General features: G+C 35.9%; 1 protein-coding gene across 14 annotated transcripts in view; it reads left to right on the top strand.

Moving 5' to 3' along the window:
- GREB1L (GREB1 like retinoic acid receptor coactivator) overlaps nucleotides 1-20,645 on the top strand; it is a 242,418-nt gene that overhangs the window by 133,143 nt on the left and 88,630 nt on the right. For all 14 annotated transcript variants that reach the window (XR_011420953.1, XM_023647520.2, XM_070220750.1 and 11 more), the window contains 3 exons: nucleotides 4,565-4,741; nucleotides 9,559-9,735; nucleotides 10,517-10,639. Coding sequence is in view for 13 of the 14 variants with exons in the window: in XM_023647520.2 (XP_023503288.1) it covers nucleotides 4,565-4,741; nucleotides 9,559-9,735; nucleotides 10,517-10,639 (477 nt within the window). In the remaining variant the exon portion in view is untranslated. The remainder of the gene's footprint in view (nucleotides 1-4,564; nucleotides 4,742-9,558; nucleotides 9,736-10,516; nucleotides 10,640-20,645) is intronic.

The raw sequence follows: 20,645 nt of genomic DNA, 5'->3' as shown, positions 1-20,645 counted from the left end.
TTAATACTCCAATCATTGTAGGTTTTTTAGTATAAAATAGGACATTTTCTCTTTTCATTGTCACAAACACTTATTGAAAAAAATTTTAGGAGGAGAAGTCTTGCTTCTTCCTTCTTTGAGGAAACATGCTTCTCATAGAATCCAGTCATTGTTGAATAATTATTACTGTTGACCTGTAGGTGTCCTCATATCATAAGTGAGAGAACCCTGAAAGGCTGTAGTACTAAAAACTGTTTGTGCTTCTTAATTTGAATGGACTGTATAGCTTTCCATATACCACAGAAATCACTCGGAAATCATCTTTCTTCCATAGAAATGCTTGCTTTCTTCAGATACTCTCCACAATGACTGTGTCTTCTTTACTCTATCCCTATTTAGTCCAGAACCAAAATTGTACTTTCCCCCCTTAATCTCCCTTTTGCTGCAATGTATTGCTTTCAGTAAGCTCATCAGAAATATCACTCTCTAATCATAGATCGCCTTTGTGGCTTAACCATGAATTTTAAGGATTCATCAGCAAGTATGAGATGGGTGGATGCTGACATAGCCCATTGCTGGCAAGGGCTGGTGTGTCAAGTCCCCCTCAGGATCCAGCCTGGAAAGTTGGGTGATAGGACTCAGGAAAAATAGGCAAGGAAGAAGTGATAAGAGAGTGTCCTACATCAGACTGAGGGAAGGTAAAACATTATGTGTTAGAGAGATGTTAATGAGGATGAAGGAGCATCTGTCTTGGAGTCAAGAGACCTGGGTTCTAGTTCCACCTTTTTTGGTTGCTAGGAACATTTTTGACCTTGGAACATTTTCTTAACTTTATTAGCCCTAGTTTCCTCATTTACATACTAAAGAGATTGGAGTAAATTAATGTTACCCAATCTTTGACTCACAAACCTCTCTTATAGTAATATATAATCTTTTGAACCCCTTAGGAATTTAAAAACTAATTCTGTTACTACATGGCATATGATAAAGAATTTAAGTAGAAAGTATTTATTTTAGATCGGTATATTAATATACTCTGATATTATTCATGCATATGAGAAAAAATGCCTACATTTTATCACTCAGTAATTACTGTTAAATTTACTTTAAATTGATTGTGTTAAAAAAGCGTGTTTTGTTGATAAATTCAAAAATAAAATGTTATACTTTTTTTGAGGGAAAGAGGGGACTCAAATGTATTTAAATGTTTTCTAGCATCAAAAAAAGTCAAAATCTACTTCTAATACCCAAGTTTTGGAATTTCTATATTTAGGATTAAAAGGATGTACTAGTTTACTTTTTATAATTTTTGCATTTTTGCTCTATGTGATGAAAACATTTCAGGCTGCTGTTGGTAGAATTTCTCGGCAAATAACATGCTGCTGAAAGAGGTAGGCTTTTCCCTCTTACATGAAGAGCCGAATTGGATTATAATCACCAAAATTCTTCCTTAACGTTGCTTTTTTTTTTGGTGTCCTGGAAACATATTGGTGTATTTAATATAAGTTTATAATTTGATGAGTGGGGTTGAGATTGAATCTAACTTTCATATCTAGCAAAGGCACATTTGTAAAATGGTTGTGTTCATTAACACAATCAGTCAATCAGTGCTCCCCAAGCTTCCCATCATTAACAACAGCCCATTATGGGTATAAATTAAGCAACATATCAATACATATGACTGATAATAAAAACAATTTAAAATTGTGTAATAATCAAACCACACACTGATATGGGGTTCAACCAAGTGACTCCTGAGTTCAGTCAACTGGTTTCCACTCTTCCTACATGTGTAGCATGGAAGGCCCTTAGAACATTCAAAAGTAGGATGTTAGAATAATTAGTTATTAGTTTTTAGAAATTGGGAATGATGTCTGGTTGTGTTTCCCATATAATTCCTAAGTATCGTGGAATATCTTTATGAATTTCTGGGAGCTTGATAACTACTTCTTGGGAAATTCTATGTCAGATGATCTTGAGGTTAATATAGCTCTGATATAATAAAAAGCTTTTAATAATTTGCAAATTGGTACAAATTGGTACAGACTTGTATCTCCATCTAGCCCACTCTTTCTAATATACCATGAGTCAAAGTTGTAGAAAGATTGTATTACAACTTCTTAGTGATAGAGATAGCTTCTCAAGCATCCTGCTTGCCATGAATAGACAATCATGAACCTCTCATCACTGGATTTTCTACACCTTTTGGGAAGATATTTTACATGTTCTGCCTTTTGGAGCAAGTCACAATAAAGTTGCTTCTTCTTAGGGGAAATATGCTTCTAGGTTTACTGTCTATACACGAATTAATAATTCCTTTGATTAAAAAAATCAGTGCTCCTTTCAGGACTTTAAAATGCCTCCTAGCTTTAATATTTTAGAATTGGGTGAAAAAGTCTGTGTTCACCACTCATGGTTTTAGCTCTGAATTATAACTGTTCTTAGCTTTTCTTTTGCCAAGTTGAATGATAATGCTTTTTGTCTGTTTTTATATAGCAAACTTCCCATGTCTTATGTCTCTGAACATTACTGGACTCATTATGTAACCTTGCACAAGTTCTTTAACCTTTTGGAGCCTCAATTTCTCCATCTATGAGAAAGAGATAGTAGTACCTACCTAGAGTTGTTGAGAGGATTAAATAAGATAATCTATACAGCGTTTAGCACTGTGCCTGGTTTATGTTAATGCCTCCATAAATTTTAGTTGCCATCAATATCGTCATCATCATCATCAGTTTCCAACTTTCAAACCTGTGAGTCCTGTTCCTTAATGGGCTTGGGGGCAGCAGAATTTTTTTAAGAGGTTCTATGTATCGATAGGCTCCAAAAAGTGTTTGTTAGCTGAATAAATAATATGACTCACATGTATAAATGACTATTTTTCAAATAAATATAGATGATATTGTGAATAATAAAATACAAGTTCATTTAAAATTGTTAAAGAATTCACAGTAACATTTTGATGTTTTTCTCAATTCACAAACACTAAAAGTTAAATTTGAATTTTTTAATGTTAAAAGGGAAACTACAAGCTTGAAATAGTTGAACTCCATTGTCTCAAACATTTTAGTGTTTTTTAACTGAATTTTTCCAGTTCCATTATATCTACTTTTGAGATTTGATGATCCAAACCATGCACCACAGCTTCATGCAATGTTTGGATGTTGTTTTCTTTTTATTTCTCATATTCTAACTGATAACATCCAATTGTTTGTTGGCATTTGGTTACCATCATAATATGAATTGATACTGAAAGAATCTAGTATGGTTCTTCTGCACTTTTTATTGGGCAATATTGATGGTGGTCTCAGGTTTGTTCTACGATGTGGTGGGTTAGATGTTTGCATCCATCTTCCACAACTCTCTGAAATAGCATTTATTATACTTTTATTCAGCCTCTTTGAGTTTCAAGTCATAGAAACCCAACTCAGACTAGCTTAGGTAGAATGAAGAAGTTATTGGAAGAGTTCCGATCAAAAAGTTTCATGACCAAACCATGGGAAAGGTAGATACAGCTGGGCTTCAAGGATCCAAACAGTGTGAGAACATTCCTCCTGAGCCTCTCGTGTCTGCTGACAGACTTCCCTCACGGGGCAAGGAAGAGCTGGCACAGAGCCAAGTGAGCCAATCTTTCCCTGGCTCCATGTTCAGAATTCCTAGGGAAAAGGCTTTCATTGTCCTGGTTTATGTCAAGTGCCCACCCCTGGATGGATCAACCATGGCCAGAAAGGTCGGATATGAGAGTGCCCCAACTTGGATCAGGTGCCAGCTCCAGGTCAGTCTGGGATATCACAACTCTCCAGGGGAATCACATGATTAGAGAACAAGAAAAACTCTAATCATCTCCCAGAAGAAGTGGAGATTGGTGCTTTGCAACAGAAAATAGCTGTGCTCTGTAATATTGTTTTGTGATTATCGGTTCCTTATACATTCTTCCAATTGATGACTATGTGAGTTCTTAGAGGAAGATATATTTTGTTCAACTCTATCCCCGGGCCTAGCACAGCATCTGTTGCAATTGATTTTTAATAAATAATGAACTAATGAATTGGTGTATCATATTATGATATACAAAGTGGTTATGTAAGGTTTTATCATGTCTTGTCATGTCATATCTAGTGAAAATAATGTAACAGTTCTGATTTCTAGTTCTAGCCCATTCATTTATGAGTTACCAAACTCTGAGCTTCAGTCTCTTCCTATGTGAAATGGAGAGCATCTCTTTGCTATGATTGTCCCCATTTAGAGAAGTGAATTTGCATTAAAAGTAAAAATACTATATTATGTGCATATAAAAATTACGTATGTTTTTCAAAGTTTTCTTGTATTTATCATTTGCTTACTTGTGGATCAGAAAATATAAAGTCATCAGTGTTGGCTGAATAAGTCAGAAACACCTCCTTTTAGTGTCTTTTCTGCTCTGCTCAGAGGGCACATGAGATAGATTTATCTTGTGGTTGGAGTACGTGGACTTTAAATTTAGTCCTTAATAGTGATTCCCACAGGTAAATCTACTCTCCAAATGGGTGATAAGGAGATATAACTTCTCTAAACATTTCACTGTGTCCTTTTTCCGGGTTTTTAGGTTTTTGTCAAGCGGGAAAGGATTTGCGTTTGGTATCTCTGTGTATGGAACAAATCGACATCCCAGCAGGATTCCTCCTGGTGGGAGCCAAGTCTCCCAATCTTCCTGAACACATCCTAGTGTGTGCTGTAGACAAGAGATTTCTACCAGATGATCATGGAAAAAATGCACTTTTAGGTGAGTATTCATATCTATAAAATTCCTTCCAAGATGCAGTTAAAAATACAACTTTATTTTAAAGTTTTTAAAAAATCACAAAATTGGGATTATATAGTTTGGTTTAAGTATGAAACATTTTTTCTTTTAGTAACTTCTTAAAAATTAGCTTTCATTTTTTATTCGTTCTCAAAACACTCGCCTTAATGAAGAGACTTTTTTTAACCAGGCATTAAAGGACAGCATGTGATTTATCAAAAATTAATATTTTGTAAAACAAAGTAGGATTCACTCTCTGTAGAGTCATTGATCTGGACCTGATGTCAAGTCAACTCTCAATTATTTGGCTGTGGAATGTCCACTTTGTAAGTTATTGGTAGTTGTTCCATACCATGCATTATTCCTAACTACATTGATTGATGTGATTCTCATATTATATTTATCATTAGTTCAACCAAAATAACTAGGAATATACATGTGATGTAACATGTATAACTTTATCTCAGAATTGTTTTACTTTCTGGTATTATTTTGAGTCTGGGCTTTTTTCACAACATGGCTTCCCTACATCATGGTAAATAACGAAGAGGAGATTTGTTTTTTAAATTATTTTTAATAATTCAAAGGACAAATAAGAGGCATGTGAGATTTGTTGCTTTTTTGCTGCTGTGTTTCTTTGGAGTTATTTTTGTTTTTCAGAAATATCTCCTACTGGAGATGGACAGATAGGTGTTTTCGGTACAAATAACAGTAAAAAGGAAAAAGAGAGAAGAGGGCACAGAGTTCAAGCATTGTATTGATTGTGAAGTGTATTTTTGTTTGTTTAGTATTCTTCCTAATTATATGGTGTCATCAGAAAGTTTAGAAATACATAGATCAATATCTTGACTCAGAAAGTGACCCTTCACATGCTTTGTAAAGTTTCCTAAAATTATAGTTCAAAGCCTTCTCTTGGTTCATGGGAAAAGAACCAAAGTGATAATTTTCACTTTTCATAAGACTCTCATGAAAAAATGTTCATTTTATATTTCTTTTAGTGAAGTTGAGCAGATGGTTTAATATAGAAGCCTAATGGTAAAGTTTATAATTGGACCAAACTAGCAAAGAAGGTCCAAGTATTTGTTCATTCATTCATTCAGCAGCATTTGTTCAAAACGTGCTATGTGACAGAAATCATGCTAGGCTGTGATATGGGGGCACAAAAATGATATGACACAGTCCTTTCCCTCACAGAGCCAAGAACCTAGGCAACTGTGGTAGAATGACTTTGGGAAGCTGCTGCTTAGCATTTTAAAGCATCATAGTTTCATCCAGTGGAACAGTTCGTATGTGGCTCTGACTACAGACATAGAAGAATCTCTCAGAATCCTTTTTGCTCAGTGATTCCTCATGACTAGAAGAATCCTTCTAGGATACATCATGGAAAGGACTCAAAGCACCATCAGAATAATAGATGTCATAGTCCTGTGTAATCAGGAATATGAGCTTTGGAATTGGAGCTGGGTTTAAATCCCAGATTTGACACTTAGTACTTTAAGCACTTGGGCAAGCTACTTATCCTCTTGAAGTCTCAGATTCCTCATCTTTATAAAAGGGCCAATAATGCCTACCATGCAGGGCTGTAAAATCAGATGAGATGATGTTTATCAGGCACCCATCCAGCACAGTGCCTGGCACATAGTACTTGCTCTAAAGAGTAAGTTATGGTAGTTATTCTGCCAGTCCGTCATATTCATTAAATACCATGTAGACTTGGAACATTGCTTACTTTTCTAGCCCTGTAAATAGATGTAATTTTTTTAAACTAATTTTTCTAAGTGAACATGAAGTGCAAAAAATGGTAGAGGTTTTTTCTTAGACAACATCTTATTTAGGGGCCGGCCCTGTGGCCGAGTGGTTAAGTTCACGCGCTCTGCTTCGGTGGCCCGGGGTTCACTGGTTCAGATCCTGGGCACAGACCTATCCACCACTCATCAAGCCATGCTGTGGTGGCATCCACATAGAAGAACTAGAATGACCTTCAACTAGGACATACAACTATGTACTGGGACTTTGGGGAGGGAAAAAAAAAAGAGGAAGATTGGCAACAGATGTTAGCTCAGGGTCAATCTTCCTCACCAAAAAGCATACTTTGAGGAAAAAAAGGATCTTATTGAGATTTTTACGTATTCAGTACTCTATTGTTCAAAAGTTAGTATTCATCCAACATTTCTTACTTAGGATGGACGATTTTAGAATGCATTAAAATATAGTGGGAAAAATTTTAAACTTCCAATATTCTAGAATCCCTGTCGACTCCAATATCAATTTGTCTAAATTTTTATATAAATTACGCAGATTCCAAAGGCTATGGGGGAATTGATTTAAAAATATATTGATCCACTTGGCAGTTCATGTGTCCCAAATCTACTATGCAACTGGAAGACTTGATTGACAGAAAAACTAGAAAGGTAATTTGGCTGTAAGAGGTGTTATTTTTTTGTGATAATGACAGCGAGAACTTTGAGCAGATAAAAATCTCTCTTGAACCAAGAATAATATTGAAACCATACAGAATGTTAAAAGTGGACTGTAGGATTTAACTCTTTAATATTGTTAATTCTCATGATTAATGTGAAGTTTCTGTTCTTTGAAAATTATCCAGATTCATTGCTTTTCTTGCTTCTCACACTCTCTTCCTTTTCAAAAACCTCAGAGAATAGGCAGAGGAAAAGATAAAAGGTAAAACTTAAACTCAGTAATTTGTTAATTCTAATTCTCACCGTAATCTTCTATAAACTACTTGGGATTATCAGATAAGCCTCATTTTTTTGGAACTGTTTTTAATTATTTTTGCTGAACTGTTCTTATAGCTTTTTACTGTGTTTTGGGTATGGTACATGTGCCTCACAAGCCAGACAATTTTCCATCACATCGCAATGTAAGTTACACAGAGGCAGTGGTTTTGTCTGCTTTGTTCTTTGCTGAAAACCTGGTACCTGAAACAGTGCCTAGCACATAGTAGAATACAAGTATTTGTTGGATGGATGGACGGATGGATAGATGGGTGGATAGATACATGGATGGATAGATAGGTGGATGGATGGATGGATGGATGGCTTTAGTAACTTGGTGAAATAAGCAGTCATTGACTTTTTTTTTTTTTACCTATAGCTCCAAGGTATTGGACAAATAGCCAAATGCTCTCAAATGCAATCTGTCTCTGAATATATTTTAAATAATTTATGAAATTATATTGATGTTTATATTTCTATAAAGTGACATTAATAAACTAATTACATAGAATTACTAATTTTATGTAACTGATTAGAGTTTTTGCCTATGTCTTGTACACCACCGTTTTCCCGGTGTTTATTTAGCACAATGCCTGGCATATAGGTAGGTGCTCAATAAATAATTGTTGAATAAATAATAATAAATTGGACTACCATTTCTAAATGCTCTGAACTGATTGTCAACAGTCTGAGATTGGGTCATTGTGAGATATTCTGTTTTTAATCCTCATGGCCTTTCTCTTCTCTCTTTATACGTCTGTTGGCTATATAACAGTGTTATGTCCTCGTAAGTTCACAACCAAAATAACTCATCCTCTTCCTGTTCGCCTTTTCCTCTGTGTGTTACAGGAGACTGAAAAGTTGATTTCCAATAAACTAAAGCATGGCCTGTCATCCTCCCAGCCTTCTCCATCTCTTCTTTCTATGTCACCTGCTCCAAGCAGGGCACTGAAAGTTTTATTTTGTTTGATTAATCTGAGGAATTATTTGGCTGTTAGATCTAAAGGAATAATAAGCTAGCTTGAGTAAAGGGGGATTGAATAAAAAGGAAATAGGAATCTCAGGGAACTCATTTCAGAAAGTGCAGCTGGATCTGATAGAAACTGGCAAGTTGACAGTGCCCTGAGTTTACACATCACTGTCCATGCTCTCCTATCTGCAGAGCAGCTTCTCTTCACAGTTCTTAGTTTGTTCTCTCCCATACCTTGGCTGACACGTGGTTGATGTAGCCTCAACTTGGGGTTCCACTTTTAGAAAACCTTATGAATCCAAGGGCTAGTACCATCTGACTGACACTTTTTGTATATATTTCAAAATTCCAAGAGAGAGATTCTGACTGTCCCAGATTGGATCAGATATTGGTCCACAGTCTAATCAGCTGTGGCCATGGAGGCAAGGTCACATGGTGGGTAGAGCAGAGAACCAGGGCCGGCAGGTTCTCTATGAAGGGAGTATGTGGAGAAGACATAGTGGATATCTCTGGGACCAAACTTTTTCATATTTTTATGTCACCTATGTAAGTTCTATCAAATGATACTGTCCACTCTGTTTCCTTAACCATTATCCTTTTAGAGCATTTCTTAAAATTTAAATTATTTTCTGTCTTTCACTGTTAGAAAATAATGGCTAACAAAATTTTGTACCTGCTTTTTTCCTTTGAATAATTTTCTTTTCTTTTTTTTTTTTTAAAGATTGGCACCTGAGCTAACAACAGTTGCCAATCTTTTTTTTTTTTTTTCTGCTTTTTTCTCCCCGAATCCCCCCAGTATATAGTTGTATATTTTAGTTGTGGGTCCTTCTAGTTGTGGCATGTGGGACACCGCCTGAACATGGCCTGATGAGTGGTGCCAAGTCCGCACCCAGGATCCGAACCAGCGAAACCCTGGGCTGCCGAAGCAGAGCGCGCGAACTTAACCACTCAGCCACGGGGCCAGCCCCTGAATAATTTTCTCGAAATTAGGAAGTTATTGGGTCAAAGACTCTGACTATTTCTATGCTTTTTATATGTAAAAGTATTGTATCAACTTACAAGGTCACCAGTAACTTTGGTTTTCCTCCTTTCAGGGTTTTCTGGAAACTGTATCGGCTGTGGAGAAAGAGGATTTCGGTATTTCACAGAATTTTCCAACCACATTAACTTGAAGCTCACCACCCAGCCAAAGAAGCAGAAGCACTTAAAGTACTACCTAGTCAGAAGCTCCCAGGGTGTCCTGTCAAAGGGACCTCTTATCTGCTGGAAAGGTAGTGTCAGCTTCCAGACCGGAGAGGGAAGAGAAGGGAATGAGGATGTTATGATAATGACAAGTGGCCCATACAGGTTTCAGAATTCACGTGTGATATAGATAAATACCCCAAGTTCAGAAGGCTATCCAAAGATATAAAGCCCTCTGACAGGTTATTTGACTTGCTCTTTCTATTTTTAATAGAGACCATTCAAGTTTAGGAAAGTGCCTGTCTCTTTGAATCTATCTTTGGGAGGGTGGAGTGCAGCTCTCAGGGAAAAAAAGGGACTCTTTCTAGCTCTTCTGTCATTTAAAGAGGGCCTCAAATTGTCAGTTCCCTGGTCAGTTGCTGTTTCTACTTTATTTAGGTTCTTTGGTAACTTTTAAGCATCTATGTTCTTCTATTTTAATTAGAACTAAATATACTTTAGAATAAATAATGCTCTCTTTGTAATACCTGGGAAAATATACTATTCAGTTGACAAAATTTTGTTTCTTTTCAGTTAGGAAGAACTTAACTAACTTATTTATAGAAATGAATCCAGTTGAAACTTCACATCTTCATGTGTTTGATAAGATTTAACACAAATTCTATTCATTATTCTAATGCAGTGGAATATCTAATCCTTATTCTTTTCAGCAGTTTCTTAGATGCTCAGATTTTTTTTTTCTCAATAAGGAAAGTGGCTGCCACTTAAGAAGCAGCAATTTATTTTATAGATTTTATGCATTGTATCCCCATCACTAGTTTTAACAGAATATCGATCTCCTCTCATAATGTGATTCTTACTCCTTTCCAGAATGTAGAAGCCGACAATCCTCTGCTACTTGCCACTCTATTAAACCAAACTCTTCAGTGTCATCAACTGTGACCCCAGAAAATGGCACAACTAATGGATACAAATCAGGATTCATTCAGACAGGTATGGGGCATTTTCTTTTATAATTTCAAGTAGCAGATGTATATTTATTGAGGCATTTAAAACTTATGGTTGGCTGGTTTGAATAGAGAAATCTTAAAATAGAGGTATTACTTGAGTTACTATTGGAATTAGATTTGAGATGGGTCAGTCTGTGGGTGTCCAGAACCCAAAATCTCAACAGTCCTGCCAATGCTAGGCAAGGGATGGAGAGAGGAACTGACAGTTGGTAGGAAACTTAGCTCAAGCATAGGACCTATAACTAGAGGAGTTTCATGGTAGGCCATAAGGGAAATCCAGACGTGAGGGAATTCTATGTCATAGCTCTCAGCTGGCATGTACTGGGGACATGCTCATGAAGACTGGACTCCCAGGGTAGAGCTGTAACTAAGCCCACAGAACATTATAGGGAGTATTGCACCAACTGGGATACAAAGTAAGGACCCATGGTAGGACTGAAGATCACAATGGAAAAATCCAGGATCTAATTTTTAGAGGTTCAAGATAGAGACTTTGCTACAAATAACCAGAGAAAATTTTAGTGCCTGAAACTAGGTTACAATATCAGAGCAGGATCAGCAGAATGGCTAATCAGATACTGAGCAGATAAGTGACTAGTCTAAGGCTTCTAAAAATTGCTCCATTATAGAGGACTGCACTGGCCCAGGCCCTGAGGTCAGTATAAGGCTCCAGGTGGGACTTAATGTTTCCAGGTGGCTGAAGGGCTAGAGAGGTATAACCCAAAAGATTGCTGCAGATAGTATTGGAGGAAATTATTGAGAACCAGTCTAAGTTATATCTTAGTCAAGAGAAAACTATTTTACAAGAATTTTTGAAAGTTTTTTTCAATTCACTTGTTTTTTTGTGAAGTACCATTTTACTCATTTGATATGCAAACTTTATAGCATATGTGCTTTGCCAGTGTCTACTCAACCACAATAGATTGAAAAGAAGGCTGTGTTCATTTATTTCACTATGTAGCATTCCTCTTTCAAATTTATGTGAAATTCTGATGAGCTGGTAAATCTTTCTACTTATTTTCAAGATGGAAGTGATTATTAGATATGTTAGCAACAACAGCAATGATAATAAGGCTGATTTTGTTTTGGGCACTTCTTGCTATGTGTCCACACCTCATCCTGGACTTAAAAAGTCTGATTTTTAAACTATCCAAGAGATTTAGATAAAGGCTGTGATCTAGGAGGAAAGAGCATTCTCTTTAGAATAAACGAGAGAACATCATGTCACTAGGTATTCAAGAAAGAAAAACACTGGTATTTGGCTCTTAGCCTTGACAGATTAGCCTTCATCACAATCATTATAAACCTACATATCTCTCCTAGAATTTATTTTAGTAATTTGATCAATTCTGTGATATATTTTCTGCCAGTAGACCTTGGGGCTAAGGAAATATAATTTTAAAACTGCAGTATTAAAAATGAATATTTACTTCATTCCAACAAAAACTTAGCAAGTGTCTATTGCATTCTAAGACCATTGTCTGATGCTGTAAGGCAGGGCTCCACTCCTTGACTGTTGGCTCCAGTGATTTAAAAAACCACTCATGTAAGGGATAAAAGAACAAAAAACAGACGACCTTTCCTAAGAGGGTGAGGTGGACATATAAATAACCAGTTGTACTTGAAAATAATGAAAAGATATTGAAATATTAATAAGCAGTAATGCAGTTTTAATTATACCAGGAAATATATTTTGAAAATAAAATGTTGCTCTGAATAGAGAAAATCAAGATTCAGGCTTCAGCAAAGGCTCCCTCAGGTGCTGTGAAGAGGCAAGGCACTGATTGGCACAGTGGCCAAGTGTTATGCCAATATTCTTGTGTTTCCCTTGTGGAGGTGAAAGTGGTAATTTGAGCATGAAGTTAGCTATTAACAATTTTAAGTGCAGTCTAGAGAATTTAATAGAAGAAGGTGCCTTTAAAGTGAGGCTTTGTGTCTAAAACTTTCTTCTTGACGAATTATGTTTATAGATTCTTCAACAATAATTTCTTTCTTCCTACGCATGTTGAAAGTAATAGACTATAAGAATTTCATGTTGGCATTATGATGTCATTGCAAACATGAGAGTATGTAGCATCTCCTTAGCGGATAGAGATTCATCCTTCTATAGAAGATTGCCTTCTTAATCTGCAATCAATGACTGCCTGAAATCAGCATTTCTTAGCCTGAAAATTAGGTACACACGTTGCATAGTATTTGAAAAGGGAATTAACTTACTATTTACACAGCTTTGTCTTATGTTTCCCTGCCAACCTCTGGATGTTCTGTTCTGGCAGGCTTGCCACTTATCCCTTGCATATTTTCTTTCAACATATTTATGTCATTGTTAATTCAAATTTTAGTCAACAATCCCAGTAAAATATTTTATCATTTGACTCAGGTTGGCTATTTGCTATCTAGCTTCATTATATACACAAACCACATACAAACACACACATACATACACCTACACACACGTACATATATTGTGTTTAATCAGGACAAGAATTAAAGAATATGATAAAAAAAACTTTGCGTAACCCAAGTTCTTGAAAGTCTCTCTTTCATGTTTTCTTCTAAAAGTCTTACCGTTTTATCTCTTGCATTAAAGTTTATGAGCCATTTTGGGTTTGTTTCTGTGTATGGTGTGAGATGAGCATCTAAGTTCATCTTTTTGCATGTGGATATCCAGTTCTCCAGCATCACCTCTTGGACAGACTATCTTCTTATCAGTGAATTGCATTTGTCAAAAATCAATTGACTACAAATATAAGGATTTATTTCTGTAAAATTGATAAAATGGACCTCATCAAAATTCAAAACTTTTATACTTTGAAAGTCAACATTAACAAAATGAAAAGACAGGGGCCAGCCCGGTATCATCGTGGTTGAGTTCATGTGCTCTGCTTCAGTGGCCTGGGGTTCGCAGGTTCAGATCCCAGGCATGGACCTAGCACCACTTGTCAAGCCATGCTGTGGTGGTATTCCACGTAAAATAGAGGAAGATTGGCACAGATGTTAGCTCAGTGACAATCTTTCTCAAGCAAAAAGAGCAAGATTGGCAACAGATGTTAGGTCAGGGCCAATTTTCCTTACACACACACAAAAGAAAATGAAAAGACAAGTGACAGACTGGGAACAAATATTTGCAAAACACATATTTAAGAAAGGATTTTACATGCTTGGTTTTGGGGCCGGCCCGGTGGTGCAGCGGTTAAGTTTGCACGTTCCACTTCGACGGCCCGGAGTTCGATGGTTCACATCCTCGATGCAGACATGGCACCGCTTGGCACGCCATGTTGTGGTAGGCGTCCCACATATAAAGTAGAGGAAGATGGGCATGGATGTGAGCTCAGGGCCAGTCTTTCTCAGCAAAAAGAGGAGGATTGGCAGCAGATGTTAGCTCAGGGCTAATCTTCCTCAGGAAAAAAAATATATATATCATCCAAAAAAAAAAAAAGGATTTGTATTCAGAATTTACAAAGAACTTTTACAACTGAGTAATAAGATGACAATCTCATCAAAATATGAGCAAAGGATTTGGATTAGACCTTTCTTCAAGGAATATATACAAATGGCTAATGAGCATGTGAAAAGATGCTCAACATCATTAGTCATTAGGGAAATGCAAATCAAAACCATAACGAGATACCACTTCACACCCGTTGCTAGAATGATAATCAAAAAAACAGATGACAATAATAAGAGTCTGTGGATGTGGAGAAATTGGAACCCTCATACATTGCTGGTAAGAATGTAAAATGTAGCAGCCACTTTGGAATATAGTTTGGCAGACTCTCAAAAAGTTAAACATAAACTGCAGCACAACTTAGCGATTCCGCTTCTAAGTGTCTACTCAAGAGAAGTGAAGACATATGTCCTCACAAAAGCTTGTACACAAATGTTTGCAGAAGCATTATTCATTATAGTTGAAAACTGGAAGCAACCTAAATGTCAATCAACTCGTGAATCAATAGACAAAAATGTGGTGGATCCATACAATGGCATACCATTCAGCAATATTAAGGAACAAACTACTGACACAGGCTACGTCATGGATGAACTTCAAAAACATTATGCTAAGTGAAAAAAAACAGACAAAAGAGATTATATATTGTGTGATTTCATTTATATGAAATGTCCAGAAAAGGCAAATTTGTAGAGATAGGAAATAGATTAGTAGTTGTCTGGGGCGAGAGATGGGAATGGAAATTAACTGAAAATGGGCATAAGGGTTCTTATTGGGGGGATGAAAATGTTCTAAAACTGATTTATGGTGATGGTTGCACCACTTGGTAAAGTTACTAAAACTCATTGAATTGTACATTTGAAATGAGTAAATTTTACGATGTATAAAATATACCTTAATAAAGCTGTTGAAAAAATAGATTAAAAAGCTGGTCTTTGAGAGAGATGAACTCCTTTGAAATGCCACTGTTTCTCTTTCAGTTTATTACGGTCTAATTTATTGAATATCTACTGCGGGATGAGCACTGTTTCAGACCAGAGAGTTAACAGCACAGAGCTTGGAGTCGGAGTCCTGATATTTAAATACTGCTCCTGACATAGATTGGCTGAGGCTTGGGATATGCCACTCAATTGTTCTGTGCCTTAGTTTTCTCGTTTGTAAAGCTGAAAATAACAACACCTGTTTTTCAATTAAGGATTAACTCAGTATTTCTATCATACTTCTGCTTGTATGGCATTCCTCCTAATTATAATTACGTGTTAACCATCTATTCTCTTATAGGCTAGAAGCTTTATGTTCATTTTGCCTATTGTTGTACATCCTGGTACCTGGGAAATGCCTGGAACTAAATGCTATTTGAATTCTATTTTTATTTAAATTTGAAGTTAGCATTGGGGGGATTATTAAAGTACTGGTGTGTACTATTTTTCCAAAAGAAGATGATATGCTCATCTAACATTAGGAGGAAACGTGTCTTTGTGCCCTGGCTTATAGGGCAGGTAGAGATAAGCCACCTAAGCTCTGTGGCTCTGACTTACAGGATAAGTTTAAGAAGACTCTCTCAGGCAGGGCCACTTTATGACTTTCTTAGACCCTGGGCACCTTTTGCCTCTGTGGGCCCTTTCTCCCTAGAAAAGTATTTAGATTATATTTTGTGACTGTGTTGGTAGAAAGATGAGTATATTAATATTGTATATTAAAATACTTCCTTCAAACAAAAGTTCACTTTTTTCTTCTCATTTTAAAATAAATTGAAACATTCTCATGAGCCTCTAAAAGTGTTATGGACCTGAGGCACTGTGTCTTCTGTTCCTAATTGAGAAGTTAGCCCTGTTATTGGAGACAGAGGTATTGTCCATGAAATGAGACTTTTTTCTCTGTGGGCTGCTGTAGGTTCAAAGTTATGTAAACCAGTTACTGTGTTGCTCTTGTGTATTGAAGAAGTAAGAACAATAACCAGTGAAAGGACTTTCCGTATCATATATCAAGCTCATGAAGCTTTACTAATAAAGACAGGGTGGAGTTGGCACAAGAGTAGACACGGAGCAGTAGAACAGAGTAGAAAGTCCAGAAAAAGATTCACATAACATATGAGTATTTCATACTTAACAGAGGTGACTTGCAAATCAGTGGGACCTTTTCTTTCAATGAATGGTGCTCAGAAATTGGATATCCTATGTGGAAAAAAATGAAACTGGAGTCCTAGTTCACACTCTCACAAAAATCAGTTCCAGGTAGCTGGAAAATCTAAATGTGAAATGCAAAATTATCAAGCTTTTAGAAGATACTGCAGAATCTCTTACATATTGTAGATATGTTAAAAGTAGAGGCAAAAAGAGCTGATCATAAAGGAAAAGACTGATAGTTTGCTACATTAAAATTACAACTTCTAATTATTAGAAGACACCATAAAGAAAGTGAAAAAATAAGCCATAAATTGGAAGAAGATATTTATAATGTACAAAACTAACAGAGGGCTAGTAGGAAGAACATATAAAGAATGGCTATGAATAAGAAAAAGACACATTAATAGGAAAAATGAGCAAAAACTTCAACAAGCATTCATGAAAGAGGAAATGGAAGTGGCCAATAAATACGTGACCATGATACAGGAAGGGGGAACTGTGGTAGAGCCTCGTAGTTTCCCTAAACAGAGTAGAGGGAACTGAGAGTGTGGGGAAACCAAAAGAGCTAGAGTTCAAAAGGACTAAGTACCAGAAGGGAGAGCACTACAGGAAGGAAGAGAACCCCAGAGATGTGCAGAGGGTCCCCTCAAATGTTCAACATAATACTAATTGATGCATGCATGTGGGGAAACTACTCAAGGCTGGTAAAAAGTACTATCCAAAAGGATGAACATAAACAGTGCCCAGCATTCATGCATGGCCAGGTACAGGGACTGTTCCAACCAGCTAGATGGGAAAACATAATTCATCAGGCATTGAATAATGTACTTAGGAGGGTCTTGTCTCAGTAAAGGAGAATACTTAGCACTAGATTGAGCACTGCTTCAGAGCTGCCTAAAAATATCAAAAAACAAAACACAAAAGAATCAAATTCTTTCAAGTAATTTAACTGCATTCTAGAACAAAGCTCAAGAATATTTATAGAAATACAAAAATATCCAGCATCCTACAAAATAAAATTAGCAATGCCAAACATCCAATCAAAGATTACTAGGCATACAAAGAGACAAAAAACACAGCTAATATTAAGGAGACTAATCAATCAATCAGAACCAACCCAGAACTGACACAGATATTAGAATTAGCAGAGAAGGACATCAAACAGTTATAACTATATGTCATATGTTTAAAAAGTTAAGTAGACATTGAAGATATTAAAAAAACCCAAATTGAACTTCTAGAGATGCCAACTACAATGTTTGAAATGAAAAATACACTGAATAGGATTAACAACAAATTAGTCATTGCAGAAGAAAAGATTAATAACTTGAAGACGTGGTAATACAAACTATTCACAATGAAACACAGGAAGGAAAAAAATAAAATGAAAAGAGCATCAGTGAGCTGTGGGACAACTACAAGCAGTATCTGAAAGGATGGGGGTAGAGGAGACAAAAAATATTTGAAGAATTAGTAACTAAAAACTTGCCAAACTTGATGAAAATTATAAACTTACACATCCAAGAAGTTTGATGAACCCCAAGCACAAGAAACATGATGAAAACACCAAAGCACATCATAGTAAAATTGCTTAAAACCAACAATAAAGAGAAAATCTTAAAAACAGCCAGAGGTGGGGCTGGCCCCGTGGCCGAGTGGTTAAGTTCTCATGATCTGCTGCAGGTGGCCCAGTGTTTCATTGGTTCAAATCCTGGGCGCGGACATGGCACTGCTCATCAAACCATGCTGAGGCAGTGTCCCACATGCCACAACTAGAAGGACCCACAATGAAGAATATACAACTATGTTCCGGGGGGCTTTGGGAAGAAAAAGGAAAAAATAAAATCTTTAAAAAAAAAAGCAGCCAGAGATAAAAGACATGTTAAAACAGCCAGAGATAAAAGACATGTTATATACAGAAGAACAAAAATAAGCATGATATCATATTTCTAATGGGAAATTATATAAATAAGAAGACAGTGGAGCAACATCCCTGAAATGCTGAAAGCTAAGAACTCTCAACCTAAAATTCTATACTCAGCAAAAATATCTTTCAAAAATCAAGGTGAAATAAAGACATTTTCAGACAAACAAAATATAAAAGAATTCACCACCAGCAGATTCACCTTACAAGAAATGCTAAAGGAAGTCATTCAGGTAGATGGACAATGATATCAGACAAAAGAAAATCTGAGTCTTTACAAAGGAATGAAAACCACTGGAAATGATAACTACATGGGTAAATATATGCAATTTTTTCCTATTATTTAAATCTATTTAAAAGATAATTGACTTATACAAATATAACAATATATTGTAAGGTTTATAATGTATGGAAAAGTAAAATGCATGACAATAGCATAAAGGCTAGGAGGGGCTATATGGAAGTATTCTACAGTCATCTCTCAGTATCTGCGGGGGATTGTTTCCAGGACCTCCTTCCCACCTGGATACCAAAATCCACAGATGTGAATATAAGTGCCTTATATAAAATGGTATAGTATTTGCATATAACCTATGCACATCCTCCCATTTATTTTAAATCATCTCTAGATTACTTATAATACCTAATACAATGTAAATGCTATATAAATAGTTATTATTCTATATTGTTTAGGGAATAATGACAAGAAAAAAAATTGTGTACACGTTCAGTACAGATGCAACCATAGTAGCCCTTTCAATCTGTGATTGGTTGAATCTGCAGCTGCGGAACCTGTGGATATGGAAGACTGACTGTATTTTAAGGTTCTTGTACTATACATTGAAGTTGTACAATGTTACTTGAAGTTAGACTGTGATAAGTTAAGATATATACTATAAACCCTAAAGTAAACACTAAAAAAATCAGTTATAGTTAATAAGAAACAAAGGAGATAAAATGGAATCATAAAAACTACTTTATCCAAAAGAAGACTGAAAAGAAGAAAAAGGGGACAAAGAATAGACAGGACAAGTAAAAAGCAAATGGTAAGATGATAGACTCGGACCTAACCACATCAAGAATCTTATTAAATGTGAATGATCTGAACTCCCCAATTCAAAGCAAAGATTATCGGATTGGATAAAAAGTAAGACCCAACTCTATGCTGCCTACCTGAAATACAATTAATCTTTAGAGACACAAACAGGTTAAAGGTAAAAGTATTTTAAAAAGTACCATGCTAACAGTAGTCAAAAGAAAGCTTGTGTAGCTATATTAATATGAAGCAAAATCGATTTCAGAGCAAAGAATATTATGAGAGATTAAAAAAGTAATTTCCTAATAATAAAGCGGTCAAGTAATGAGGACAGAATAATCCTAAAGATTTGTGCACCTAATAACAGAGTTTCAAAATGCATGAGCAAAAGCTGATAGAATTATTTTAGGAAATACATAAATCCACAATTATGGCCAGATATTTCCATATGTCTCTCTCAATAATTGATAGAACAGATGGACAGAATCAGCACAAATACAGAATATTTGAAAAACACTATCAGCTAACTTGACCTAATGGACGTTAAAAGAACACTCCACCCAGCAACGGCAAAATACACATTCTCTTCAAGTTCACATAGAACCTTTACCAAGCCAAAGAAAACAGACATGTTACCTACAGAGAAACAAAAATAAGCATGATACCATGCTTATGGGCCATAAAACAAGTCAATACATTTTGAAGGATTCAGATCATACAAAGTATGTTCTTTGCCCCAAATGGAATTATATTAGAAGTCAATAACAGAAGAATCTCTGGCAAATCCCCAAATATTTTGAAACTGAATAACACTCTTCTATATAATATATGGATCAGAAGGGAAATTAATGTTTTGTGTGTGTGTGAGGAAGATTGGCTCTGACCTAACATCTGTTGCCAATCTTTTTCTTTTTGCTTGAGGAAGATTGTCACTGAGCTAACATCTGTGCCAATCTTCCTCTATTTTATGTGGGATGCCATCATAGCATGGCTTGACGAGTGAGACTAGGTCTGTGCCTGGGATCTGAACCTGCAAACCCCAGGCTGCCAAAGTGGAGTGTGTGAACTTAACCACTACACCACCGGGCCAGCCTCAGAAGTTAATATTTTTAATTGAATGGAAATGAATAAACAACATATCAGAATTCGTAGGGTGTCACTAAAGCACTGTTTAGAAGGAAATTTATAGCACCAAACATATATTAGAAAAGAAGAAAGATCTTGAATCAATGAACTCAGCTTCTGCCTTAAGCAACTAGGATAAAGAAGAGAAAATTAAACAAAGTAAGCAGAAGAAAGAAAATACTAAAGATCAAAGAGGCAATCAGTGAAATAGAAAACAGAAAAACAATAGAAAAAGATTAATAAAACCAGAAACTAATTCTTTGAGAAAATCAATAAAATTAATAAACCTCTAGCCAGAATACTATGGAAAAAAAGAGAAAAGATTCAAAT

This window comes from Equus caballus, chromosome 8, assembly GCF_041296265.1.
Source record: "Equus caballus isolate H_3958 breed thoroughbred chromosome 8, TB-T2T, whole genome shotgun sequence".
In the NCBI taxonomy this organism is placed as follows: domain Eukaryota; kingdom Metazoa; phylum Chordata; class Mammalia; order Perissodactyla; family Equidae; genus Equus; species Equus caballus.
Note: the sequence above shows the minus strand (reverse complement) of the source record. Positions and strands in the feature narration are given on the sequence as shown.